The sequence below is a fragment of the Aspergillus welwitschiae genome, assembly GCF_003344945.1.
Source record: "Aspergillus welwitschiae strain CBS 139.54b unplaced genomic scaffold BDQ94scaffold_33, whole genome shotgun sequence".
Taxonomy (NCBI): Eukaryota; Fungi; Ascomycota; class Eurotiomycetes; order Eurotiales; family Aspergillaceae; genus Aspergillus; species Aspergillus welwitschiae.
This window is the reverse complement of record NW_020798727.1, coordinates 210,719-237,502: the sequence shown is the minus strand read 5'-3', so window position 1 is coordinate 237,502 and position 26,784 is coordinate 210,719. Positions and strand designations below refer to the sequence as shown.

The following is a 26,784-nucleotide window of genomic DNA, read 5'->3' as shown; positions in this document are numbered from 1 at the left end:
TCCTCTTAAGGCCTTGAGGACACGTGACCGACCTCGGGATGAGGCTTGACCGAGGCTGACTGCCAAATGCGGGGATGGCCAACCCAGCTCGGATATACCGCTTATACCTCCTTGCGCAACAGCCCCTTGTATCTCACATACCATTGACTTTATTCGAATCCATAGAAGTTGTTTCTTCAAATCAATACCAAGACAACATCAAAATGTCGCAGCTGTCTTCTAATCCAATCCCATTTTCGGAGCCGCCATATCTCTGCGGGCTTCCTTCGCCCTACTACTCGCCGGGCCATCGTCGCTTTCAGAAAGCGTGTCGCGAATTTTTCTGGGAGCATTTACACAGCCATGCGGCAGAGTATGAGAAGGCCGGACAGGTTCCCGAGCATGTCTTCCACACTTTTTGCAAGCATAACATGCTTCTCCCGAACATCGGTGCGCCCTTGCCGGTGGAATGGCTGAAGCGCTTGGGAATTGCCGACATCCTGGGAGTCAAGGTGGAGGACTGGGACTATATGTACACGGGAATTTATTTTGACGAGGTAGGTATCCCTGGTGAACGACAGGGCACAACTGACAGCTTCAGATGGCACGATCCGGTATGGCTGGGCCGGGTTCATCCCTGAACGCCGGATTCAACTTTGCGATTCCGCCTGTCCTGAAGTATGGCAGCCGGGAGCTGCAGGAACGCTTTCTCCCGGATCTTTTGACTGGTCGCAAACGCTGCTGTATCGCTATCACGGAGCCAGAGGCAGGCAGCGATGTTGCTAACATCACCACGACAGCGACCAAGACACCAGACGGAAAGTATTACCTGGTCAATGGCGCGAAGAAGTGGATCACCAACGGGATCTGGTCCGATTTTGCGACCATGGCCGTTCGCACCGGTGGTCCGGGAGCGTCTGGCCTTTCTCTTCTGCTCGTGCCATTGAAGGGGCACCCCGGCGTCACGATGCGCCCGCTCAAGGTCACCGGCCCGATCACTAGTGGAACCACCTACATTGAATTGGACGACGTCAAGGTGCCTGTGGAGAATTTGGTCGGCCGAGAGGGGGACGGCATGCGAATGATCATGACGAACTTCAACCACGAACGCCTTTCGATCGCGGTCGGCGTCACGCGACAGGCTCGTGTGGCCCTGTCCACCGCCTTCCAATACTGCCTGAAACGAGAGGCCTTTGGCAAAACACTCATGGACCAACCCGTTGTTCGAAACCGCCTCGCTAGGGCGGGCGCTGAGTTGGAAACGCTGGGGGCCTTCGTTGAGCAGCTCCTCTACCAACTGTGTCATCTTTCCAAGGAAGAGGGGGATCGCAGGCTGGGTGGGATCACTGCCCTCGCCAAGGCCAAGGCGGGAATGGTGCTGAACGAGTGTGCACAGTGTGCGGTTATCCTATTTGGTGGATCCGGGTTGACGCAAAGCGGACAGGGCGAGCTGGTCGAGTCGATTCTCCGCGAGGTGCCAGCTGCCCGGATTCCGGGTGGTAGTGAGGATGTTTTGCTTGACCTGGCCGTGCGACAGTTGGTGAAGGTCTATCAAACGGGGCAGAGGGAGTTGAAGCAGTCGAAGTTGTAGTTGGATTGGATGAACCTGGTGATCAAAGGTGTGATCAAAGGTGTACACTAGTCAGTGACATTTCAGATGTGAATAGCACTTGTCGCGCATAACCTTACAGTCATCCATTCCACGTACTGCGGGATCTTATCAGGGGCTCAGTTATCTTCTGATCTTGATTTGCCGAACCGGTTGCACGGGACTCCACTGAGCTGCACTACAAGTGCAAATCCCAGTGCTATCGCTGGGGCTGCGTGTCCGACCGGCAGTTGTATCAGCTATGCAGATTAACCTTCTGATAACCGGCAACTGCAGCACGCGTACTAATGGCAGCCACGCCGCTTCCCTGACTCGTCACACCCCTCACTTATCATCGGCCGATCCGACTTCTTATCAGCACCAAGAATGGAAGCCGCTTCAAATAACGGTCTCTTGCCGAAACCTCGACAGGCCATTCAACACGCACAATGGGTCTGAAGCAGCGGCTACAAGTGAAACATGGAGACCTGGTCTCGGGGGTCGACTCCAATGCAGATCTGGACCCTATTCCACGGAATTCGCCCCGGCGGACCTGGGGGTGGGTCAGTTTGACTGGATTTTGGATTTCTGAAGCTTTCTCCATCAGCATGTATCAGGGTAAGTCTCCTCTGCACAGAATTGAATTCATCTAATCAGTTAGTCACGTCTACGTCGGTGTCGAAAGGGCTGAACGCGGGTCTGGCGATCGCGGCAGTGGTCATCGGCCACATGCTCGTGTACATCCCAGTGGTGCTTGATGGGTTGGTTCCCAGACCATCACAGCAGACGATCATAGAGAACTGTCTAACCGAAACAGATACGTGGGTTCAATTTATGGCATCAACTTTCCTATCCTCACCCGTGCCAGCTACGGCATGCGAGGGAGTTATTTTGCCGTCCTGAGTAAGCCTTCCTCAATTTGTCGACCGAATGTGACTGATCAGAACAAGTCCGCGGGCTCGTCGCCATAATCTGGTTCGGCACTCAGACGTACCAAACCGGAGAATGCATCTCGTCGATGATAAGTGCCATCTGGCCATCGTTCGAGCACCTACCCAACCACCTTCCCAGTTCGGGGCCTATAACATCCGCTCAGCTGCTCTGCTTCTTCCTGGCCATTATCGTCCAACTCCCACTTTTATACCTGAACATTCCTCAGCTCCGCTACCTCTTTCTCGTCAAGATGGTTATTATGCCCATCTTCGGCCTCACTTTGTTCATCTGGGCTGTGGCGACAGCTCACGGCTTCGGTCCTGTCTTCTCCAAACCCAGCCAGATCACCGACGGGACCCCGGTGGCCGTGGTCTTTCTGCAATGTGTGACCAGCGCCATCGGGCCAAAAGCCACTCTTGCTCTGAATATGCCTGACTTTACGCGCTACGCGCACTCGCCTCGGCAAATTATCTGGACGCAGGCGTTGGGTTTGATCGTGCTCGTTTCTCTTTGTGGTGTCCTCGGTGCAACAGTCACCTCCGCCAGCGAGATCATCTATGGGGTGCAGACATGGAACCCGCTCCAGGTGGCTGCATTATGGAATAACCGTGCCGCGCAGTTCTTTGCTGCGCTGTGCTGGTCGCTGGCAGCCATAGGGACGAATCTATCTGCGAATAGTGTATCTTTCTCGAATGATCTAACGCTTTGGTTTCCTCGGTACATCAACGCAAGACGGGGTGCGTATGTATGCGCGGTGCTCAGCATTCTGAGCTGCCCATGGTACATCCAGAATGAGTATGGATTCATTCCCATTTAAACCGCAAATACTAATTTTTATGCCAGCGCCGCATCCTTTTCCTCCTTCCTAGGCGGTTATTCTCTCTTCCTGGGGTCTCTGGCCGGCATCATTATAGTGGACTACTGGATCATCCGGAAACGACAGCTGCGCGTTCACTCACTCTACGACCCCCGGGGTACGCACTTTTTCAGGCGGGGTTTCAACCTGCGCGCATTCGCAGCATTTATCTGCGGGATTGCACCGAATCTGCCTGGTTTGGCGAATGCATGTGGACAGAGTGGCGTACCGGTCGGCGCAGTGTATCTGTATTCGCTCAGTTGGCTAGTGAGTATTCTTGTGTCAGGTGGAGTGTACTGGCTGCTTTGCAAAGTATGGCCGGTAGCAGTGGATGACGACGAGGGAGGTATCTGGGAGGCAGTAGAGGTTACTACCAAGGAAGTCGAGAATTCCACCCAATGAATAGAATATCACACTAGATAGATTATCATTCCAATGCAGCTACTTAACTACCAACAGAACGGATTGCTATCAAAGATACTCCTGCCCCCTCGCCAACCTGGCCACCCTCGAACTCGCATACGCACCCTTCTTCGCCGTCTTCACTCCCATCCTCACCAACCCAACAAGATGCTGCACCCCGGCTACAACCCCATCAACAACCTGTACCTCCCCATCACCTCCCACAGACTTCTCAACAGCCCCCTTCAACTTCATCATCCCCGCACACCCAAGAACAATAACATCCGCACCAGCAATATTCACCAACCTCGTCGCAGCAGAACACATCGCCCCAACCACATCCTGCCCACCATTCCCCTTACCGTCAGCACCATCCAACTCCAAAACCCCCATCCCACAAGCCTCCACCCCCGCACAGAACCCATCCAACCCAAACTTCCTCACCGCATCGCGATGAATAACCTTCGACCTCTCGGACGTAACCACCACGCCGAACCTCCCTCCCACAGTTCTCGCAGCCATCAACCCGGCCTCCATGATCCCAATCACCGGGGCAGATAATTCTTCCCGCAGGGCATAAACAAGCGGATGGTCACTGAAACATGCCACCAGGAAAGCATCATACTGATCTGCTATGGGCAGGATAGCCCTTGCGGCGGCAGCAGCTGAAAGAACAGCATCCAGGGAGCCCTCGATTGCTGATGGCGCTGGGACTGGAGCAGTAAATGGGACAACTTCGACGTCCGGAGGGAGGGTGGGTTTCACCATCGAGATGCACGTATCTGTCATTGAGGGCGTAGAGTTGGGGTTAATCAGCAGGACCCTTATCTTCCCCTTCTTCTCCGATTGTGCCTTCATCTCTGGAACAGTCCTATCCTCGATCGTAGACAAAGGGGGCTCCACCACCCCCGTCTGCCCCGTAATCCTCCCATAATGCTCGACCCTGCGATGTCTCCCGAAATCAAACGTACGGGTCTTTCCCGCGCGACAAAGTCCCAAATCACAGTCCGCAATGATAAGCTCATCCCCCTTCGTCTTCGCCTCAGCAATGATCCTCCCCTCAGGGTCAACGATACCCGACCCCGCGATGAGGGGATATTCCCCGTCATCGAGTCCACAGCGTGCAGCACTAACAGAGAAACACGCATTCGTATAACTATGACACTGCATGACCAATTTATGATGAAACAGGGACAACTCCTCCGCCTCCTGGGGACTCATGTCCGCCGACTGACCCCAGAACTGCGGAGCGAAACCATTGGTATTATATCCGCAGGCGACGATCTCCACGCCTTGCAGGCCGTATTCGCGCCACGATTCTGCCCAGCGGCGGTCATTGCAGATCATCATCCCCAGGATTGGATCTACATCCTTTTCACCTTCTTGGTGGTGAGATAGTGATGGGGAGAGGAGTCCAGGCACGCGAAACGCCTGAAATCCCAAATCTCCCGGTTTGAAATACCGCTTCTCGAGCTGATTCACGGCCTTCGGATCCGGAAGGGGTTCCACGTCACCGGGGAGATGGACCTTGCGGTATTTAGATAGGATGGACCCCGTCGCGGCGTGATAGTAAACGCAGCTGTTGAAGTGGTCGCCTGTGTCGGTAGCTTCCGCGAAGCCGACAATGATATCCACTGCTAGGTCGTGAGCCGTATCGAAGAGAGCTTTTGTGCGCGGCGCAGTGAGGATATCGCCGTGCTCGAACCAGTCTTCCAGCTCGGCTTCATCGAGAATCAGATACCGAGGGAAGAAAGTCGTGAAGGCGATTTCGGGGAAGAGGACGAGTTTTGCACCTTGGGTAGCGGCGTCTTTGAGGAGGGCGATCATTCGATTTAGGGTTTCTTCGCGCGAGGACCATTTGTTGGTCGTGCCCATTTGGGCGGCGGCGAGGCGGACGGTTCGAGGCATTGTGTGGTGTAGTGGTATCCTGGTGAGGGGGGCAGGAGTTGAGGGGTAAGTTGGGGATGCTGTATCCTCGGTATCTGGTAAATAGTAACTGCAGATATACTTCTTGGGTTGTCCGGATATATTTCCGCGTGGTCGTTGTCGAGCTGACCTGATTAGGCAGGTCGGGGTAGACCCTATCGCTATCTAAGAGTCGATCTTATCGTCGGCCGATCCGAAGTTGACCATTACTAGTGCTCATAGAAAGCAGGTGATAACGATAGTGATTTATTATTATCGTGAGTCTCTCTATGGTGTTCACAAAGCTGGAACAGCAGAATACAACACTCATCGCAATGAAAGCTACCCCAGGAATCGACTTGATTATCATCAACGCTACAGTGTTACGTGCCATACTACTCCGTACCATACAGATAGATTATCCTCACAGCAGCAGGCTACCGCCTCCGATGTAGTCCCCAATCAAGATATCGCCATCTCCGACGGCAAGATCGTCCTTCTGGGACAGAATCTCCCGGCACTCTTCCCTAGTGCAGCAACGCTCGATGCAGAAGGCGCATACGTGACGCCAGGTGGTGTAGACAGCCATGTGCATCTGCAGCAGGACAACTCTCCGACCGGTGATACCTGGGAGTCAGGGACTCGCTCGGCCATCGCAGGAGGGACAACCACGGTTCTAGCCTTTGCCAGTCAGAAACGCACCGATGAGTCTCTCTTTCCTGTCGTTGAGGAGTATCACCGAAGGGCCGGCGGCCAGGCTTACTGCGACTACGGCTTCCATCTCATCCTGACCAACCCAACTCCAACCGTCCTCGATAAGGAGCTCCCAGTGCTAGTCAGCAGTGGCATCAGCTCTGTAAAGCTGTACATGACATATCAGCCGATGCGGCTGGGAGATGGCGAGATTCTGGATGTCATGGAGTCCACCCGCCGGCTGGGGATGACGACGATGGTGCACGCCGAGAATCATGAGATGATCCAGTGGATGACGGAGAAATTAGAGGCGCGCCGCCGTACTGAGCCATATGGTCATGCTCTGGCGCGTCCTAATATTGCAGAAGACGAGGCGACATATCGTGTTATTTCTCTGTCTGAGCTGGCTGATGTTCCCATCTTGATCGTGCACATGTCGTCCAAGCTGGCTGCGGCACATGTGCGAGCGGCCCAGACACGGCTGCTGCCGGTCCACGCGGAAACCTGCCCACACTATCTGTTCTTCACGAGCGAGCGCCTAAAAGGAGAAAACTTTGAAGGAGCCAAATGTGTATGCTCGCCAGCGTTGCGCGAGGATCCGATGGACCTGGAGGCGATGTGGGCGGGACTAGCGAATTCGACCTTCACGACAGTCTCAAGCGACCACGCACCATCCAAGTAAGTCGCCCGCTGCTGTTCTGTTCACTGCTGACGAGGTAGATTTGACCATCCTCTCGGCAAGAAGAAGGGCACATCCAGCTTCACTCAGATCCCCAATGGCTTGCCCGGGTTGGAAACTCGACTACCCACGATGTTCTGCGGCGGTGTGCTCACCGGTCGCATCTCGATCCAGAAGTTCGTCGAACTGACGAGCTCAAACCCAGCCAAGCTGTACGGACTTGGGAGCACCAAGGGGACAATCCAGCCCGGTTTCGACGCGGATCTGACGATCTGGTACCCCACGCCAGAGCAAGCTGCCTCTCACGGCACGTCGGTCATGACACCGTTCCAGCTGTCCAACGACATGCTGCACCATGACATCGACTACACGCCGTTTGAGGGAATGGAGTTCACCAACTGGCCTCGGTACACGATCCTCCGCGGACAGACCGTGTGGAACCGCGACGCTGGGGGCATCACCGGCAGCAAGGGAGACGGAGCTTTCCTGAAGAGAGGGCCGAGCACATTGAGCAAGCCGCGGAATGTGTTTGTCAATGAGTTTAATCCGTACTCTAGTTAGTAGTAAAAGACACAGCAAGGAAACCAACATGATTCATGAAGACAAATGATCGATTGGCATGATAATGACCAAAATAATATAGACAGTAGTATAAAAAGAATTCACCCAAGTGCGGTCGATCCAGGTATAATCCCAATCACAGCGCCTTGCACATAAGAAAATCAAAGGAAAGCCATCATCACGATACTAACAACCACAACAACAACATTCGGCGGCTTCGAGGCAGCACTCGCACCATTCCTCGCAGAGGAAGCAGCAGCACATTGTGATGAGACAGGTGGTCAGGCAACCACGGTCTTTGGAGGGTTCTTGTTGGGGAGGCGCATATTGCATGGGCTGGGGAGGTGGGTACTGGCCACCAGGAGGAGGGTAGCTATGAAACAGAGCGTTAGTGTTGGAGCTCGGACAGAATGATCCATACTGTTCAGAGGGTACGTACTATCCCTGGGGAGGCGGTTGCTGCTGGTAGGACATGGCTCTGGCTCTATTTTGTTCTAGAGTCTGATGGGAGAAGGTATTGTATGGGGTCACACAAAGGTGGCCAGTGGACCAGCGGGGAGCTCAGGAGTTATATAGCCGGAATCCACGGAACCCGCTCAGGGCGCCAGACAGGCAGACGCATTGCTGGCTCAATTCAGTCAGCCCTGCGGACAGACACCAGTCGAGCTGGCGGATCTTGGCCCTGCAAATTTTGCTGGGATGCGATCCACCGCCGAGGGTGCGATTGGACGTGCGGTCAGATGAAAGTGAATCAGCCATCGAGAAGGAGCATGGAAGATCCCCGTGCCGAGCCCAAAGTATTGGCTTGGGAGGAAGACAACATTGGCGCTAAGAATAGATACATATTGAACCAGGTCAGGTAACACAACACCATGGGAACTGCCAGTTCGGGCGGGTGCATCCGCAACCTACCACAACAGCAACAGCAACAACAACAACAACAACAACAACAACAACCACCACGATAATACTTAAGTGATGGTGGCGCCAAGCACACCCTGCCCCGTCGGGCGGGAAAGTGGATCACCAGTCAGGTCGGACTTCCCTGCCATTTCACTGATTCTCACTCATTCAGGAGAACCGAGCCAAGCCGCCAAGAGCTCCGGCAGGGATGATGGGGAGACGCTGACTGGCCATTCCTCCAGCGTGAAATTGCGCTCTCCCCAAAGCTGTAGCGCCAAGGCCTGGAAGCGCCCCTTAAGGCTGGCGGGACCCACCCAAGCTTCCCCCGTCACCCAATCACCCCGCACCACCATCATCCCCCCCGGGTCTTGGAACCCTCCTCGGCTGTGGAAGAACGCTGTTGCCTACGCCATCATCGTGGCTGGTGTGAATGCATGTGAGGCTGGTTATGCATGACAATGATTTATTTATGTCCATATCTGCTGCAAGGGGGGAAACAGATTCCACGTTCGTTCTACGACTCTCAATTTATATACTATGGCTTGTTAAGTCCACAACATTGATCATATCTCCTACTCTCCTCGATCAACATCCAAGAAGATAACGTAGTGAACCTCTGTTTTATTCAGAGCCTCATAGTAGCCCGAGAAGGGTTGATAAGACCCATTGCAGGTGCAGTTTCAGTATGGTATCAGATATTTGTAGACAATTAGTATACATGTTGAAACATTTACCAAGTAGACCAAAAGAGAAATCTCTCTATTGGTTACTGGTTTGCTCAGGTTTCATTTGTTCTGACAATACATAATCACCGATTAATCAGAAGTAGTGCTGTCTATCAAATACAATGTACGTAATATTGTAAACAAAACAATATTACTTATTGCAGTTACTTGATAGTATGGAACGCTTCATCGAACATTCATAGTCTTCTTGATATATTTATGAACCTAATCTAGGATGATTATTAGATCTCTTCTACTCTTCCTACAATCCAGACACTTGGGAATATTCCCGGTGGAATCTCAATCCAACAGTGCTTGCATAAAGCTCACATGTGAAATCGTATTGATCGATCTCGTAGTCTCTTTGTCAACCTCATAATTCTTCATATATATATCATGTATGATATCTTATGCAACATTTCTAATTTATAATGAAGAGAATAGCTCACGGATTTACAACCCCACCAACGTATCAATCCAAAATATCGCATGCTGTCCCTCCCCCTTGACATTCAAATCATCATCGCCATTCCGAAACACCGCATCCGGTGCCCCCTCAAACCACAGATGATATCCTGGTCCATCATCGGGATAGATATTATCTCCTCGCGGCGTGATGATATACCTGCCTTCCTCCTTTGGCCACTCCTCGAACCAGAGATCGGTGCCCTCGTCATCAAGTCCAATCCAACTAGCGATACACGGGTAGTCAGCATATGGTAAAGATTTGGAAAGATTGGGTACTACATACTGCCCCTTCAGCGCCAAATACTTGCCCGTCTCGGTCTCCTTGAACCGGAATCCATTGTCACCTTGCTCAACGTAGAACCGGTCACCCTGTAGTGCCTCCGTGGCATTCGCGTATAGTGCGCCGGAGGAATCGTAATGCTCGACGTTCTTGCGAGAATCGTTCAGGAGCTGGTCGTAGCCGGTGATGTTACCCTTGTCGTCACGCTGGAAGGGCAGACTGCGTCGGAAACTGCGAAGGTTGACGGTTCTGCCCGGGGCGAATTTAGGGTGGTGAGTGCGATAAGTGCGGCCCATTGTGATTTTGTATGTGCGGGTAAATCAGAGTATACTGGTTGCAGTGGTGGTATTTTGCTAGTTGCTGTCTGGTAGAATAACTCAACCTCCTGGATGGAAGGCCGACGTGGTTTATATGCTTATCCTGAGGATCTTTTGTACTTGATCGTCAGCGAGATTGATATCATCATGATTATGAACATGTGTTCATCTGCAATGAATGTGATGAACTGTCTGTGGGCCTGATCTTGTTAAGTTCGTGATGGCGACCCGATCACTTCCGGAAATAGTAACTTGTGAAGACATCACCAAGCTGGGTGGAGACTTTGTGCATACCTAGCGCATTTCACGAGATGATCTATATCCACCTCTTGTTTATTCTGACGATATTGTTTTCTAATAGTATGTCATGCTGATGCTACACGCCGATATCAGGAGGGCATTGCCTTAACCTAGGACTTTCTTGTTAAGAACTATGAATATCGCAGAAGGGAGTACCAGCACTGTCCCTACAAAACAACCCCCGGGGTAGTTTCTGGTTAGATCATGAAGCCGGATGACCACGTAGAAATGACGCCTGGTAGTCATCTGGCTGCCAGATCTAGAATTATCTCTGCGCTGTAGTGACCGGCGATCATGTGTCGATGCATACGTCTTCATATCAATTAGTATATCACTACCTATTTAGTAGCTAATCAAGAAGCTCAACGAGATGATTGCTCGGTATTACCGCCTCCAGCAAATTGACTCGCATGATGGTTGAGCCCAACAGAACTACTCTCCCTTCATTTGCTACATTCTGCTCAGCACATTAGCTGAAGAACAAGAGGGATACTAAAGGGAGTAGCCTCAGTCAATCACCATTTTCTCGAATTTTTGAAATGTTAAAAGAATGGCAGTGGTGGTGAACACTGGACCGCTTGACATTTCGATACGTCACTATGATGAGCATCCACTTAGGTTAGTGGAGCCCCACCGACCCAAGAGTAGTAAGGTTTTATCGATCTTTGATCATATCCATGTTGATCTTCAGTAATTATTACTAAGACCCTATTGCGTGTATAAAACATAAATCTTCATGAGGTTTCTAGAAAACATGACTTTTTAAATATTATAGGCCGGATTTTATGTCAGTTACATATTCAGTCACCAATACCGGATCAGGCAGTTTTAAGGCTACCAGGCAACGACCCCATACAACAATCAACTACAAGACAACAACGTATCAGAAAAAATGAAATAGAAAGTAATACAAAAGACATGAGATGCAGAAGACAAGAAATTCATTTTCGGATGCGTGCTGCTTTAATACCTTGAGTAGGTCACTCAATCTTAAAAGCAGGTTAACGTGCCATGTCTATCTTTCTTTCATCTTTGTAATATGTAACATACTTCCATATGATATCCTGTACTTCCCAGACTGTAATGATTTGTGGGTCTATCAGACCCAATGAAGATTACTGTGACGAGCATATGATGTTCAGACAAATTCTGCCAAGTTATTCGCGGTTGCAGCGCAGACTCTGCAGCAACAGCGAACCTATAGGATAATACTTTAGTAGCAGATGCTGACATGATGTTTACCCAAATATTCTCGTAAGAGCGCGAGGGTATGGACTCAGTAATACCTGCGGTTAAATCTATGACTGCCATTCCAAATTTCATACAGCACCTGTAGTAGCGAGAGCAGAACCATGGGCTTGAACTGGATTTATGCATATGAACGGCTGCCACATTTCTCTCCATGTTCATGGCCCTTAAGGAGTCCAACCAGATCTTGGCTATGATAGCGTGGGCACTCAGGTTTCTGGCAGGCTCCCTACTTCATTGCTCTTGCTGGGGAGTCTTTTCAGCCGTTTGTAGGCAACGGACAATTACATGCGGTGCAACTATCGAGGCTCGCTCCGAGCCCTTGTGCGATGGCGATGAAAGCTCACCACGTGGGCGGGAAACCTCAGTCCCACAGATGATGTATGTGGGTGGTAAAGATGACCCATGCCCGGCCACATTTCAGACTGTCGAGTATGCTGCTTATATCATCGCACGCATTCTCGCTTTGAGGAAATGCAATGGCGAGGATTTGTATATGAGGCCGGAGATATCTATGTTATATGAGGTCGTTGAACTAGGCTACTGACAATATCCTTCCTTCTGCGCCAGATGGTAAGTCACATCTGTGATGGTATTTCTTCCACATAAGCCCCTTTCTTCGACTCTCTCATGATCAGCTGCTCAATAATCCACTGATACGGTTTACTCGAGCTTCTGCTTTCAAATAACCTAATTTAAATTCGACTACTGCGAAGAACAGCAGTTCATAAGAAACCATGGTTGGTCTTGTCGCGCTAATCAGCTCGGCATCGCGTAGTGGAGCCCTGCCGGATGACGTGTCAACCAACCAACTACCAAGTAACTAATGCACAGGCGCTTATCAAAGGGTCTGCGGGGTTGGTTAGTTCGCCAACCATTCAAAAGGTGATCTTAACATTTTCAACAATTCTGCACCGGGGTATCCCAATCACAACCATACCTTGACGCCGTCTCGACGTATTCCTAAAGTTGTATTAAACATGCTATCCTGCTCGGAGGGCGACGCGATGTCCACGGTCGACAGCCCCTTGCTAGGGCACAGGCCTCAGCACCAGCCTCAAGCGGATGTTGAGCATCCACTGTACCACGGTAAACGACGGGAGGCTTCCGGCTCCAATATTATCAAGGTTCTAGCTGTCTTCTGGACGTTCTTGATCATGGGAGCGGTCGATGCAGCATATGGGGTAAGGAACTGTAGAGAAGAACAGACCTGCCAGTATTGAAACTAACCCTCGACCAGCCTTTGATTCCGTACGTAAGTGCAATCTCACCATCCTGTTGTAGATAGGCTGTTGAGTAGAAAGCTTGAAAAATACTACAACATCTCCCACGCCACCGTTTCGCTTTTATTCCTATCACCCGTTTGTGGCTACACGCTTGCCGCACTGCTGAACAGCGAAATCCACGTTCGGGTGGGCCGTCGTGGCATCGCTTTCATTTCAGCGATCTGCCACTTTCTAACGTTTAGCATCGTTGCCCTGCATCCTCGATACCCTATTGTTGTGGTATCTTTTGCGCTGTCTGGGTTCGGAACCGGGCTAGCAGACTCGGGATGGAACGCTTGGATAAGCAGCCTGCCTCGCTCGAACGAACTACTGGGGATGCTGCATGGCTTGTATGGACTGGGAGCTGTGCTAAGCCCGTTGATTGTGTCTGGACTGGTAACTAGGGCTAAAGTTCCATGGTTTTACTTTTACACTATCATGGTACCGCTTCTCTGATGTCCATGCCCCCTCAGTTGCTCATGTATGATCTAGGCTGCGTGCGCTACTCTTGAAGTAGTTGTCTGCACAATCGCCTTTTGGGGGGATAGACCGATTACCCGAGAGGAGGGGGATGATCACCATCAGAGTGAACATGGTAGCCTGAAACATGCTCTTTTCCAGCAGCCATATGCTCGGGTGACTTGGATCTGTGCACTCTTCCTGCTTATTTACGTTGGGATTGAAGTCGCTTTGGGTGGATGGACGGTGGTTTTCATGATGCAGGTACGCCACGGTAGCCCATTTGCCAGCGGCATGGCTGTTACGGGATTTTGGCTGGGCATCACCTGTGGCCGCATATTTCTCGGATTCGTTACACCGCTGATAGGCGAAGAACCGGCAGTTACAGTATGTCATTCCCCCCCTTTCAGATTGTTCCTTACTTTGACCCCTTCTTCGCAATGGTTAATTCCCCCTTAACAAACCGATGCTCAATATCCGCAGATATATTCTGTGCTGGCGATAATCTCTGGCTTCATCTACTGGCTCGTTCCGAATTTCAACGTCTCCGCAGTTGCAGTATCGCTACAAGGCTTCTTCCTGGGTCCTCTGTTCCCGGTCCTCATCGCAGTGGCCACCAAGTTGCTTCCGCAATCCTTGCACGTGAGCTCTATTGGATTTGCCTCGGCCATTGGAGGGGCTGGAGCTGCATTGATGCCATCTGCAATCGGTGCAGTTGCAGAAGCGAAAGGAGTCCAGATTCTGCAGCCCTTCATTCTGGGGCTTTCAGGTGTGGCGCTGGTGTTGTGGATGTCTTTGTGGTGGATTTCGAAAGAGAATTCAAGGACGTCGAGTTAAAAAATCCAGCCAGTCCGATAGAGAAGCGCTCTGCTATCGCACATGATCGAGCAACTTCCGAGGCGATGCCGAGAAGCAATAACACCAAGTGGATTGTGCACAGAAACAGTGACCACTCATTCACTGTTGACATGACTGAGGTCTCTGGGTATCTATTATCTGTTCGATAGAACCGGTCGTGAAGAAAATAGAAAAAGAAAAAAAGGAAAATCACATACAACAGAAGGGATTCGCTGGTGGTCACCCACCCAACTACTAACCTCCCGGCGTGTGGCTTGAGTACGGCTGAGCGGACGGGAAGCCCTATTTTCCACACCCTGTGGTCGTATGTGCTTGATAACAAGAAAGCAAGATCTATATGCAGTCACTTTCAGGGTTGATGAGGTAGATGTCATGAGAACCCGAACCCCTTCATTCGCGGTTTCGCAGACTCCACATCAGGCTCGGTGCTCGATCCCGATCAACAACCATCAACGCATGCCCGTCTTTCACGGAAGGTTCTCGCTCAGAAATAGTTCGTAGATCGAAATTATCAATTATAGAGCGACCAATTAGGATCATGTGTAAAACGAATCTACTATAAACCGCTAGAGCCATTCTCTGGTTGGTTCCGGGAAGCTTCGGGCATGTGACTTGGGAGCAACGCCTTCCCGCCAGGAATCCCCGCTTCCGCTAATTATCCCCATATTCTTCCCCTCACCAAGTTTCTTCTCTGTCCATTGATCCAATGGTCTGCGACATTTCGGCTCTTTCATAATGGGCAGTGTCTCATGCCCCCTTCACGATGAATACCCCACCTCCTCGTCGACCTGGTCGCCAGAAACGACCGCGAGTTCCTGATGCGCTCCGCAAGAGAGCCGCCCGCGCGTATGCTTTCCCCTCCCAACCAAGCTACAAAAACAGCCATTGACACTTGTTGAATCGTTAGATGCCTGCCTTGTCGCCAACACAAGGAAAAATGTACTTTCACCGTCACACTCTGTTGCACCCGCGTTTCCTCCACGTCCTTCGACTGATCAAGGGCTCGCTTTAGGCCATGGTGGCGGCCCGCCCTGCGCTCGCTGCCAGCAACACAACCGCACCTGTCACTTCGAAGATGCTCGACCAAAGCCGTCGGCTATGCTTGCAGCGCCGTCACAACGTGAAATTCAAATGGAACGCATTATACGTCACTTCCTGGGCGATGACATCTCGCTCGACCCTGCTCGGCTAGAGGAGACTGCCGACTTGCTGGAAAACGGCCGGTATCGCGGGACTCTTCCAGAGACGCGAGGAAAGGGGGATGAGGACCAGACATCGGAGAGCTATTCGCTGGAGCCATTGTCAACCAACACCATGCGTATGTCTAGGGAAATGTTCAAAAAGTGCAACTGTTAACTGGCCTTGCACCAGACTATTCAGGTGAACTGTCACATTGGAATTTCTCCAAGATGATCCGTCGACGTCTACAGAGCTTGGGTACTCCTAAAGGACAGAATGATGCATGCGCTCCTTTTCTTGCTTTCAGCCATTGCACCGCTGACGGATCGATTAGGGGTTAAATCCCTCGGATGGATTCTTTCGCGCTACCGGCCTCCAGTCGGCCAGTTCGTGTGTCGCCTCCGCTATAGAATACTTCCCACCTCGTCCTGTTGCTGAATTCCTCACCAACACATTTCTCGAGTATGCACAGACAAACTACTTCTATTTCCCCGAAATTGTCTTTCGGGAAAAGATGGACTACTATTACTCTGTCGACCGACCACTGGTGATCGATGATGCGGGTTGGATCTGCACACTGTTGATGACCTTTGCCATTGGCACTCAATTTGCATATATGCAAACTTCCTCGACTGAGAAGCCTCCTTTTTCGGAAGACATTCCTGATGATCGCATTGGAATGGATCTATATCGGTTCTCGTGTCGCTTGATCCCTGACCTCATCACCACCGCCTCGCTTGAGACTGTGCAGGCCTTTTTATTATTGGGCGTGTATACGTTGCCAATTGATACCGCGGGGTTGGCCTATACGTACTACGGCCTGGCAATTAAAATGGCCATCCAAAATGGAATGCACCGAAAGCATATTTCACCAACGATTCCACAAGTGATAGTGGAATGGCGGAACCGTTTGTGGTGGACAGCGTACTCCCTTGAAAGGTGAGACACTAGCCTACGTCGTGTGAACTGGGCTAATAGTGGCCAAGCCGCATCAGCATTCTTCATGGACGTCCTGTATCTGTTTCTCCCTCAGAAACAGACGCCGATATGCCCGCCGACCTGGCTGAGCTACGCCCGCCAAGCGGTATCTCGAATTTACCAAATGTTACGGCAGCCATCCTCTTGACCAAAAAGCTTGAGAAAGTGGCACAGGTCATCCTCCGACTGCGACGATGTCCACGTAGTCATCAAGACACCTATCTTCACCAATTATACAACCTGAGGGCGGACCTGAGCAAGTGGTGGGATTCACTTCCAAATACGGTGCACTGCCGCGACCTAGACCCTGCCGGGCCCTTATTTCGATGCAATGTGCATCTTGAACTACATTACGCTACTGCATTAATATACATGGGCCGACCTTTTATCTTCCTACAAAAGGCTGTGGGTAGTGTTGGGTACGGATCAGAAACGGAGGGTAGTCGCGCAGAGTCAATCGAGAAGTTCTCCCGAAACTGCACACAAGCAGCCATAAGAATCATTGACCTCTGTCAGCTGCTGCATGACTCGGTCGGACTTGCACGCGTGTCATACACAGAGTTCAGCTCTTGCCGTACCGCTCTGCTGGCTTTGATTGCGCAGCTCCTGACCGGGTCGTCGGAACCGATAGGTGGCGCTCTAACGCGAGGCATGGGCCTGATCCGCCAGATCTGTGTAGGACTGGAGTCGGCTCGGTCGGAGGTTGCAGTAATCGAAGCGCTTGAGCGTGCTCGACAGCAGCTGGATCACGGCGAACGAAGCCCCTTGGAAGAAGCGCCTGAGACAGGTTATGATCAATTCCAAAAATGGGCCAAGCTGTGGCGCCTGGGTCCTCTGAGCTCCGAAGCTTTTCCCTCTCCGGGAGGGGTTGAGTCCCCGAATAATCCAGGGAGTATTCCTTCATTCGACGGGTTTTTCTCATCGTTCCCCCAGGAGCTTGATGCCTTTGCGGCGATTCCTGGCTCCGAGGATACTGCAGCGCCACCCAGCATATGGCCAGTATCGGATGCATTCCTCTCAATTCCTGACAACACGGGCGCTGAATGGGGGCTTGGTGGGCCTTTATGAAGGTCGAATGAGTGCCAGGTTGTATATTACCATATTACTATCTTGAATGGGCATTTATCATACGGCCCCTACCACTACGGATGTTGGAAAGTAACAGCTTCTATTAGTAGCAGTCAGATATCGTAAACCCGCCACGGTGCGAGCCAAGGCGCTATGTTATAAATCGTATGATTCTTCGGTACATGAGGCCCCTTAAACGCTCAAGAGTATTCAGGTTCAGGGAACAGCTGTGTAGCCGGTGCTGTGTCGAATAGAGAGAGGATTAAATTCCTGCCCGGGTACCGGTACCCGAGTAGTCCGGATTCCTGGTTGACTATGAATTAACCCTAGTCAACTGAACTTCCGCAGTGCTCGTATCCGGCGTGTTCACGAGAGAAGGCTGAGAGTTTCTGCTGAAATTTGTACATTAACTTATCAGTCGGTCCTGGTACAGTGGAAAATCTTTCTCCGGTGTGTGGAAATCAGCAGCAGCATGCAGAAAACTTGTGCGCATCTTCGGGATCGGTATCCGAACCCAACTGCGCGGGAAAGACTCCGATTCCGGGACCCAGCAAGTCCGGCATGAGGGCCCGAAGCACTGAGAGACCTCGCTTGGAGGTATAAGTGCAAGCAGTTCGGGGGAATTTGATCCACTAAGATCAATTGATACTCTTGTATATTCTTGGATTCTGCCATTACATTCAATCATGAAGTGGCTTACCGCAAGACCCTGTGCTCCCAAACTCACCATTACAATAAATAATCCTAAGCCGATTTACACAACATGGGACCGACTCGAGGGCACAATGACGGTGACTACGCACGATGAGACTGAATTCAACAATATTAAGATCACATTTGAAGGTATACTTTTCATTCAATCCCTCAACTATTGTCCCAATAGCATCTAATATTATTCCTAGGTTCATCACGAGTGGCCTTACCGCGGCCAATTACTGAACTCCGTGAACCTACAGCCTCCCACACATTCCTAAAGCTCCAACAACCTATTGAATCACCTATCTCGACAAATTTTACTCCTGGAAGACATCACACATTTCCATTCTGCTTCGTGATCCCAGAGGACCTACCCCTCGGTTCCTGCATACACGAAAAGAGCAATGACCATGCCGATCATCGGCATGTTAAGCTTCCGCCAACACTGCGATTCGCCAATTTGTCTCAGGAACTTTGTCGGGTCGCATACTTCATTCGTGCTACGGTTTCCCATTATTTTCCTGATGAGAAGAGCGATAGATCTACTACTTCTACAAGGGAAATACGGTTTGTCCCGGCCCATCAGTGGAACAGCCTCCCGAGCAGCCTTCAGAACTTCATATCATTACAACACAACACGAAACAGCAAGCGAAGAGCAAAACGCTACTTCCTTCGGGAAAACTGCATGTTTCAGGCTCTTCAGCAAAGCTTCTGCAGAAGCACTGCCTTGAGAGCTCCCCGGGAAACTCCTTCGACACTTATATTTCCATACCGCTTCGCTTCGAAGCTGTGGGAGAAGCGAAGCCTCCACAGTTAAGGAAAATACATTTTACGCTCAAGGCTTCAACATTCCTGGATACAAAGCCTAATACCAAGTTTTTCAAGCCCCATGAGACACAGTACCGACAAGCACATGTTGAGCACATAGCGATGCGTTCAGAGGATATCTCATCAACACAATGGGTTAGGCATGAGCCCACCGACCGCACCACAGAGGACAAGAGTGAGCACCATCTATATTACACGACGTCCTTGATCGCCCCGATACGCATACAGAAAAGCGCACATCTCATACAGTCATTCTCTACGTGTCTCCTCTCGCGAGCCTACTTCCTCGACGTACGTATAACGTACTCTCTGCCTGGGACAGTAGGGGCTCGTCAGACATTGAAAGCTACGCTGCCTGTCGATGTCGCTGAGCCTTACGATGTATTCGATAGCAAACCTGCGCTGCCGCTATGGGACACACTAGACGAGCTACACTCATTCAACTGGGATCCCGACCCGCCACCGTACTATGGTCATGAATTCTCGAAGCATGACAATCCCATGAAGAAGGGTCACGGAAATGCTTTGTCCCAGTATCAGGTGACTTCTTGAGCAAGAAGCTGGAGAGACCCCGGATATTGCTTATAAAACCAACCATGGAAGATCGCTATGGCTCTAGTCCCAAATCAACCAAATTATATATACTGCTATATAGGTCTACTCTGGAAGGGAGGCAGAATGGTCCACCAACCTGCTTTGTACATCTATCTGCTTGTCACTACTCCAGACAGTCAATAAAGATGCTGCTGCAGACGTTTCTGCCAGGTTAATGAAGAAACAAAAGTTAATGCCACTACCAATCCTGTTGAACCATTCATAATCCATGATTCACAATTGCCACTTTATTAACCATCTTGTAGAGAATTCCCATACGAATTCAAGGATGCTTCGCAATTCGCTAGATCGGGAATGCTTTCTGCTATATTCACGTCTTCTACTCTTGATTATATAAATCCCATGTTCTCCCTCCCTTCTTCCTTCTTCTCTCCTCCATCTTCCCCAATCTTCTTTCCACTCCTTTATGGGCCTCTCCCACAGCCACTATGAAGCAGCCCTCTAGAGCAAAACAGCAATATGCCGTACAAATAGTACTCAAATAGTGCACATCAAGATATCTCTAATCAATAATAACCACCGCCTCCCATATAGGGCCAATACCTACTATTTCGGACCATCGTTGCAGGCCGATTCATCGTATTAGCCTCCAGATTAAATATTGTACTTGCCTACAAGCCAACCAGAATGAGAGCATTAATCGCTCTATTCCCAGTTACTGCCAATCATGGCATTATGCCCAGGGGCCAAATCCCAAATGCGCAAATCTCGATGACGATGGTAGCCATATATATCTAAAACTGGAATAGTCAGCGACACCAGTATGGCACAAACCAAGCAATAGCCCAATGCGCCAATCTGATATTTATCCATCCAACGGCAAATAAAAGAAATAGTCGGTTCCAGAAGGTAGTAACCTTTAGTGTCAGGGGCGATCTGCCTTGACACTCGGAGTAATGCGAAGGCTAGCTCACATAGCGTTCACTCCACGTCTTGAAACTTTTCTTCGGCGAGTCCGCAGGGGGAAGGACTTAGCAACTGAAATCGCTAAGTACAGTACCTGGAATGACAAGGGATTCGGCTTATATTTCCAAAATTCTTAATTATAATACTGATTGCTTGACCCCTTCCACGAGAGCAGGAATAGCCTATTATCTCGTCCATAGCTGCGTGAAACTACGTTTTCTTGCTGGGGTCCTTGAGCAAGATAATGTCTTTAAAGCATTAAAAGTAAAGGAAAGCACCCCCGAGGTTCATTGTCTTTACAGAATGGCCAATGACCTTGTGGTTGATCGAGATGTTTCTGAACGCGTTGTCCGTCCCGGTTCTCAAATTAAGGCCATTAATTACGGCAGAAGATCACGCCCGTGTCATTTCGGATATTACATCTCCAGGTACTAATATGGCCAGGCTACTGACAATCGAACCATCAGACCGAATGCTCGCGGGCCATAGTAATCGGGCCCGGGAGGACTTGAACGCGATCGTACAAGCATTGGGAGGGCCAATCGCACGGGGCAGAATCGCCCACAAAAAGCTTGGATACTCACACAGAAACGATCGATCAACATGTTTACTGAAGCGAGGAATATGGTCAAGGCACTTCCACAAATTGCAGCTGACCTACACAGCGAACTGAAGGAAATCTCGGATGAGAATAATAGGAGAATCAGTAGCACACAAGCTATCAAAAAGCCTGGGGCAAGAGAAACTGGACATGAACGCGGCAAATCTTGACATATTTCTCGAGAATATGAGTACTCGAGACACTGGAAGCAATAAAAAGCGACGGAAGGGGGCGGGAGACAGTGAGAGACAAGCCAAATGACATGTATCTCGAATCTAGGAACATGTTCTTCCGTCCATACTGCTTACAGGACATTGTACACTGGTGTTCTTATTTTCAAGGGGTACAAGGTCAAAGACCGCATCAGGGGATACCATAACTAGCCTTCGGACGAGTTGGCACCTTGCTGCTACCAGAATCGGTTTGCTGTGTGAAAAGACAGTGCATTGGAAGAAGGACTGATGACTCCCTAATGCGTCCGGGCAGCGGCCGATTTGGGGTAATTTCGACACCGCAAAGCTATCACCATCTCACCAAGACTGTCATAGATGATCAATAGCTGAAAGAACTCACCTAAGGAGCTGGATAATGAATACCTCCTTACTCCTCGTCCCCATGGTATGGAGCTTATTCAAAATATCCATAACAAGGCTACACCGCACAGGGTACTTCGCCTGTTGTCACTAATATAGTAATACTCCTTGAAGAGTCTTCACCGCCGGATAGCACAAACATATAACAACCATGCTCTTTGTAGAGCACATCTCCAAGGAATTAGTCAGAAAGTTTACCAGGACGCATTGAGAAAGAATAACTAAACGGATATTTCAAATACTCTCCAAGAGAGCGATAACTTCGTCCACATGGGTCACCCTAGTTGATTAACAAGAAGACCTTCAGCACTAGTGTTGAAGATGGTCAAACATGTTGCAACACCGGCAGTCTGTTCTACAGCATGAACAAGGTACACCGCGATCACAAAACCGTTCACTTCAGCGAAAATAGATAACGCAGGCCATATAGGTCTAATCACTTAATTCAGTATCTATGATATTGCCCATCAACACCATATACTTCAGGTTGAACGATCATTCAAGGTAGTTCTCGGTTTCTGCTGCCGAATGGATGGCCGACAGTTGTCATAGTCTTGATCCCGAAGAAATGAGCAAAATGCTTATGGAGGCTCTAGAATGCCTTAGAACCAACTAGCTAACAGCACATAGTATTATAATGCTATGAAAGGGGCAATGGGGCATTATTACCAAGGGTAGTGATTGTATCGAAACTGCCCATATATGGATGCCATTCTCACTGGGTCGAAACCTGGGGTTCCGAAATACCAACTTTTCTAGAAAGTAGTAGGGATGATCTGTCCTTTGAACAAAGTTAGAACATGGGAGGAACTAACTCTAGGACCCGATCGTACGGAGATCCTTAAAAACCCTATGTCTCTTGCTTCCACCATCCGTGAGATGTGGAAAACGGCAAACTGGCCTTAAGATGCTCCAGATATCCGAAGATAAAAGAGCGCTGGCTGTGAGGTTCTACTGGTATTAAAACTGAAGCTATGGTGTCAAGGTTCTTTAAACACCTCCATTAAATTCAGTCAAGTCAGACTCATCAACCAATAATACCAGGCTTATTAACTGCGAAATACTGGAATTAATTAGATCTAGAAATATCCTGACATGGATAATAGATATATCTTACAGTTGACTGCGTCCTTCCATCGAGCTATTGAGTGTGCAATGGATATTGATCCGGCTGATTGCTTTGGCAGGAGCAGCTGATGATAAAGATGAGAAGTCTTTACCCGGGGGATTGTTTAATCTTGGAAGATCCAATTCTAGGCGGAAGCAGAGGAAAGGGGACTGATGGTGGATAATGAAAAGTACGAAGTGGAAGGTACTAACGAGGGTTAAGTAGCGGAGGAACCAGCGTTGTCTGCCTTTGAATTATCGCCCACGGGCGAAAATAGACATTCCTATACAGACAACACAAGAAGCATCGAGAGAGTATTCCAAGGGGGATATTCCCTAGAGTTGGAGAGTCGAGATATGAATGTTCAATGAGATGGGTTTTAATAGTCACAGGAATGATAAGAGGAACACCCGTCTGTACAGGTATATCGAATGATCAGAGGAGTTAGATTGTCTTGCGCTGCAGCTTGTCTACTTGATATTAATACTGACTAAATGGTGGACATTTTCACTTCTACGGCTGTCTTCTTGAACGGAAGTTAGTTTGATCTACTTAGAGGTCATGGTTGGTAAGTAAATAGGAAGAAACCATATTCAACCATTACAAGCCACGCATGAGATTTAATTTCTAAAGATAGACAAGATAATAATTTCCTGAGCCAGATAACCCGAGGCCACACTGGTTCGCATTTCCCACTTGCTGGATATATAAAAGAAATGGAGATCACTGAACATTCATTGTAAACGGAATGCCCGGGATAATAGAAACATCTGACTATGGTAGCAAAGATCTCTCTCCGTAGGGATAGCCAAATAGCCTAATTCATGAATAGCCAGAAGCTAGATGGGAGGCCATCTGCTTGTCGTAACCATCAGATGAGTAACATATTCAGCCACCGTAACGGCTGGACTTACAGCTGCACCAACTACCAAGTAAGGCACTCTATGTAATATTTCGGACTATTCCATGTTCCGGTAGATAAAGCAGGGTACAGCGTAGAATAAAGCTCAGTAAGTCAGATAGCGTTGGACACTTCGGGTATATCCCCACTCGGGTAACTGTACCCACAGTATCCGGGTGGCGTAGCAGAGCGGGACGAAAAAAAAGAAAAACAAAGATTGGACTCGCCGGGAATCGAACCCGGGACCTCTCCAATGCGAATGGAGCGTCATACCCCTAAACCACAAGCCCAACTTGATGGTAAGCTGCTTGGTCTTTTGCTCTATGACATTTGCTTTGCCAAGGTAGCCTGTCTTGCCTTTTCCGGTAACCTGGGCCCAGTGCTTACTAGATAAACTCCCATCACTTTGCGAATTTCCACCAAAAAGTAATGCTAGGAAAGTTTTGATCCGCGTTGACATGCCTTAGCGTGCGAATACGTTTCTGCCTACTGTTGCAATGAAAGTGTAAGTTAATGATTGTGGACCACTAGTATTAGTTTATCCTGCCAGTCGGAAGGTTCCGACCTGCTGGAGATGCACACGGATTCTGTCTACTTAGTAACGTATCTAGTACTAACGCTCTGAACCAATATCCAGCGGGAACCAGGTAGCCTACTAGTACGTACCTATCCTAACAAAAGGGTGGTTTTTGCTTGTCATTGAAATAGTAGCAAGTTCTTTGTTCACTCCAATGGTATATATATATATCACACCGATTGGTCACTCATATTCTCTTATTAACTAGGTTAAATACCAAATGGAGATATGTTCAGAACTTGACAGCCGCATACATCACTGCCCCGTTCGAGAGTATAGGAGAAATAAAAAGGCATCATCTTGATACTGCCGCTATATATCCTTCAGAGGCCCGCAAACCTGTCTGAAACCCATCAATTCCTCCATCCTTCTAAAGCCCCAGGCGGACGCACGTATTGGACTCTTAGTACAGAGGAAGTTTGTAGGCGTCGAAATCGTAGATCCAAGTGTCGTACGAGGCCTGGTCGAAAACACAGTCCATGGTAGTCCCGTTGTTGGACCAGAGTGGGCGAAGGGGCCATCCACAGATCTGCTGGTGCTCGCCTTCATTCTCTCCCTGGAGAACTGTGGCGTTCAGCGTCACAGGAACCACACCGTTCTCCACCCAGTCGATCATGACGGCTAGGTTCGTTTGCGGGAAAGGTCCGTTCGGTTGTTCGCTGTTTGTGCCGCAATGGGCCATGCCGGGGACTAGGTACAGTCGGTAGAACTCGCCCAAGGCGGCAGCACTTGTGTGAAGAGACTCGTTGGGGAACATAATCTTGCGCACAGCCTCGTAATAGTGGACAGACGAGGCAGTGGGCACACTGGGGTCCTGCTCGCCGTGGAAGTGTAGAATCTTGCCACCGGATTGCTGGAGGACGCTGAGATCGGGATTGTGAGTCATCAGGGTGTCCTCGTACATCGTCCATCCCATTTGCATCCAGTCGCGGATGGTGTCATAAGTAACATTGTCGAGCGTAGTCAGCGAGTTCACGTCCTGCAGGTTCACAAACTTCGCCACAAACTCGCCCCCGTTACCGTCAATACTGAGGCCCCAGGTGCCGGTTTCTGAGTCGTAGGTGGTTTCAGCATCGTCAAAGTCTGCACCTGGTTGGAAGTACAAGTAGGCCTGACGGCCCTGGGTGTCCTTCAAGCCGGCAAGGAGTGTCTAAACCAATTCGACGGCTTCTTTGGTGACGGTACCATTCTGCGCGGGGGTCGAGCTCATCGACTGCCGTTTACTAAACCCGAGACCAAGACTGCTGCCTCCGGAGCTGGCTGCGCAGTAGTAGGGAGCGCCGATCAAAGAGGTGTAGTTGAAATGCAGCTTGCACAGGTCGGAGCGGGCGACAACTCCGTCTGCGCGGCCATCTAGCGGATCGCAAGCAGCGATGGTGGCGTTCACAATTAGCTCCAACTCGCAGGGAGGCGGGTAGTAATTCATGGTCTGTTCAACGACGTTGGGCACCAGGTGGTTGATTTGCTGATGGGCGAAGCGGAAAGCCGGCGCACCGACGATAATTCCGTCGTAATCATAGCCATACCGCTGGGCCTGCGACCAGCCCTCACGGCCGCCCTCAGAGCATGATTGATAGTAGGTATAGACCTTGTCATTTCCGGTGTTATACACATTGCGGGTGAGTTGACGGCCGATTTCCATCATCTCATGGATACCTTGGTAGCCGAACATGAAGGTGTTTTGCCAGCCGACAGTGCCATTGGCGAGAAGGAAGACATCGTCAAAGGATTGACCATTGAACCCACCGTCGGTAAGGCCGGCGACCGCTCCATACATGAGACCACCGGGCAAGGACCCAGTGGTTCCGGAACCCTCGTTGATCTCGTATGCCTCGCCGCCGGTGGTAAGGAACCGATTCTTGAAATCAGCTGGGGCGGGCAGCCAGTAAGTGAGGGCCACTCGGTCATTCCGACCGATGTGGGTGTAGTTGAAGGTGACATCGCAGTAGCTGATGGTAGCAGCCGGATAGAAATTGGAGCTGCTGATGGACACATTTGAATGGATGGTAGTCGAGACGGAGCTGGGAATCATGGAAATGCCCTGAAAAGTGCCATCTGCAGGCAATGCAGCCTTGATATAGGCGTCGTTGCAAATATCAGAGAGGCTCACGGCATGAGCAGCCCCTACTGCCGCAGCTAAGGGGACAAGACTTCTCATATTGAAGAAGATAGAATGAAAGACCGATAAATTTGGAATGAATGAAGAAGAATGGATTGGGTTTTGGAAAGGTTGACTGGACAGCTGCCGATGGTTTTCGCTTTTATGCTGCGAATTTAAAGATGGTTAGAAATTTGGACGCATATGCATGGATAC

General features: G+C 50.0%; 9 protein-coding genes and 1 non-coding gene across 10 annotated transcripts; 6 read left to right on the top strand and 4 right to left on the bottom strand.

Annotated features, from left to right (window-relative positions):
• Window positions 1–203: 203 nt before the first annotated feature.
• On the top strand, window positions 204–1,570 carry BDQ94DRAFT_161707 (acyl-CoA dehydrogenase family protein; the record flags this gene model as incomplete). The annotated part of the gene is made up of 2 exons (XM_026769421.1): window positions 204–536; window positions 581–1,570. The coding sequence occupies 2 exons, from the start codon at window positions 204–206 to the stop codon at window positions 1,568–1,570; spliced, it is 1,323 nt and encodes a 440-aa protein (XP_026622962.1).
• A 130-nt stretch (window positions 1,571–1,700) lies between these two features.
• Window positions 1,701–3,813, top strand: BDQ94DRAFT_181957 (nucleobase cation symporter-1 family protein). Its single transcript, XM_026774020.1, has 5 exons — window positions 1,701–2,185; window positions 2,229–2,328; window positions 2,385–2,470; window positions 2,518–3,295; window positions 3,344–3,813. Exons 1-5 carry the CDS (start codon window positions 2,017–2,019, stop codon window positions 3,756–3,758), a joined length of 1,548 nt encoding a protein of 515 aa, XP_026622961.1. The 5' UTR covers window positions 1,701–2,016; the 3' UTR covers window positions 3,759–3,813.
• A 14-nt stretch (window positions 3,814–3,827) lies between these two features.
• Window positions 3,828–5,666, bottom strand: BDQ94DRAFT_161705 (carbon-nitrogen hydrolase; the record flags this gene model as incomplete). The annotated part of the gene is made up of 1 exon (XM_026769420.1): window positions 3,828–5,666. The coding sequence occupies one exon, from the start codon at window positions 5,664–5,666 to the stop codon at window positions 3,828–3,830; it is 1,839 nt and encodes a 612-aa protein (XP_026622960.1).
• A 332-nt stretch (window positions 5,667–5,998) lies between these two features.
• On the top strand, window positions 5,999–8,955 carry BDQ94DRAFT_173427 (hydantoinase/dihydropyrimidinase family protein; the record flags this gene model as incomplete). Its single annotated transcript, XM_026772153.1, has 4 exons — window positions 5,999–6,043; window positions 6,100–7,034; window positions 7,077–7,591; window positions 8,672–8,955. 4 exons carry the CDS (start codon window positions 5,999–6,001, stop codon window positions 8,953–8,955), a joined length of 1,779 nt encoding a protein of 592 aa, XP_026622959.1.
• A 722-nt stretch (window positions 8,956–9,677) lies between these two features.
• On the bottom strand, window positions 9,678–10,268 carry BDQ94DRAFT_173426 (uncharacterized protein; the record flags this gene model as incomplete). The annotated part of the gene is made up of 2 exons (XM_026772152.1): window positions 9,678–9,915; window positions 9,976–10,268. 2 exons carry the CDS (start codon window positions 10,266–10,268, stop codon window positions 9,678–9,680), a joined length of 531 nt encoding a protein of 176 aa, XP_026622958.1.
• Window positions 10,269–12,844: 2,576 nt separating this feature from the next.
• BDQ94DRAFT_173425 (MFS transporter) lies at window positions 12,845–14,398 on the top strand (the record flags this gene model as incomplete). The annotated part of the gene is made up of 5 exons (XM_026772151.1): window positions 12,845–13,021; window positions 13,078–13,092; window positions 13,142–13,543; window positions 13,595–13,948; window positions 14,045–14,398. The coding sequence occupies 5 exons, from the start codon at window positions 12,845–12,847 to the stop codon at window positions 14,396–14,398; spliced, it is 1,302 nt and encodes a 433-aa protein (XP_026622957.1).
• A 718-nt stretch (window positions 14,399–15,116) lies between these two features.
• On the top strand, window positions 15,117–17,754 carry BDQ94DRAFT_79891 (fungal specific transcription factor domain-containing protein). The gene is made up of 5 exons (XM_026776580.1): window positions 15,117–15,265; window positions 15,327–15,737; window positions 15,791–15,879; window positions 15,933–16,537; window positions 16,585–17,754. Exons 1-5 carry the CDS (start codon window positions 15,238–15,240, stop codon window positions 17,642–17,644), a joined length of 2,193 nt encoding a protein of 730 aa, XP_026622956.1. The 5' UTR covers window positions 15,117–15,237; the 3' UTR covers window positions 17,645–17,754.
• A 576-nt stretch (window positions 17,755–18,330) lies between these two features.
• BDQ94DRAFT_161701 (uncharacterized protein) lies at window positions 18,331–19,721 on the top strand (the record flags this gene model as incomplete). The annotated part of the gene is made up of 2 exons (XM_026769419.1): window positions 18,331–18,487; window positions 18,547–19,721. 2 exons carry the CDS (start codon window positions 18,331–18,333, stop codon window positions 19,719–19,721), a joined length of 1,332 nt encoding a protein of 443 aa, XP_026622955.1.
• Window positions 19,722–24,111: 4,390 nt separating this feature from the next.
• On the bottom strand, window positions 24,112–24,183 carry BDQ94DRAFT_t216. The gene has a single exon. It is a non-coding gene; the product is annotated as a tRNA-Ala (tRNA).
• A 628-nt stretch (window positions 24,184–24,811) lies between these two features.
• BDQ94DRAFT_181941 (tannase and feruloyl esterase) lies at window positions 24,812–26,628 on the bottom strand (the record flags this gene model as incomplete). Its single annotated transcript, XM_026774019.1, has 2 exons — window positions 24,812–25,590; window positions 25,627–26,628. The coding sequence occupies 2 exons, from the start codon at window positions 26,626–26,628 to the stop codon at window positions 24,874–24,876; spliced, it is 1,719 nt and encodes a 572-aa protein (XP_026622954.1). The 3' UTR covers window positions 24,812–24,873.
• Window positions 26,629–26,784: the final 156 nt, after the last annotated feature.

Coding starts and splice junctions, on each gene's coding strand:
- BDQ94DRAFT_181957 (XM_026774020.1), top strand. CDS start 2,017: ATGGGTCTGAAGCAGCGGCTACAAGTGAAACATGGAGACCTGGTCTCG. Junction 2,471..2,517: donor GAGTTATTTTGCCGTCCTGA/GTAAGCCTTCCT, acceptor GATCAGAACAAG/TCCGCGGGCTCGTCGCCATA. Junction 3,296..3,343: donor CCATGGTACATCCAGAATGA/GTATGGATTCAT, acceptor TTTTTATGCCAG/CGCCGCATCCTTTTCCTCCT.
- BDQ94DRAFT_79891 (XM_026776580.1), top strand. CDS start 15,238: ATGCGCTCCGCAAGAGAGCCGCCCGCGC. Junction 15,738..15,790: donor ATTGTCAACCAACACCATGC/GTATGTCTAGGG, acceptor GCCTTGCACCAG/ACTATTCAGGTGAACTGTCA. Junction 15,880..15,932: donor CTCCTAAAGGACAGAATGAT/GCATGCGCTCCT, acceptor CGGATCGATTAG/GGGTTAAATCCCTCGGATGG.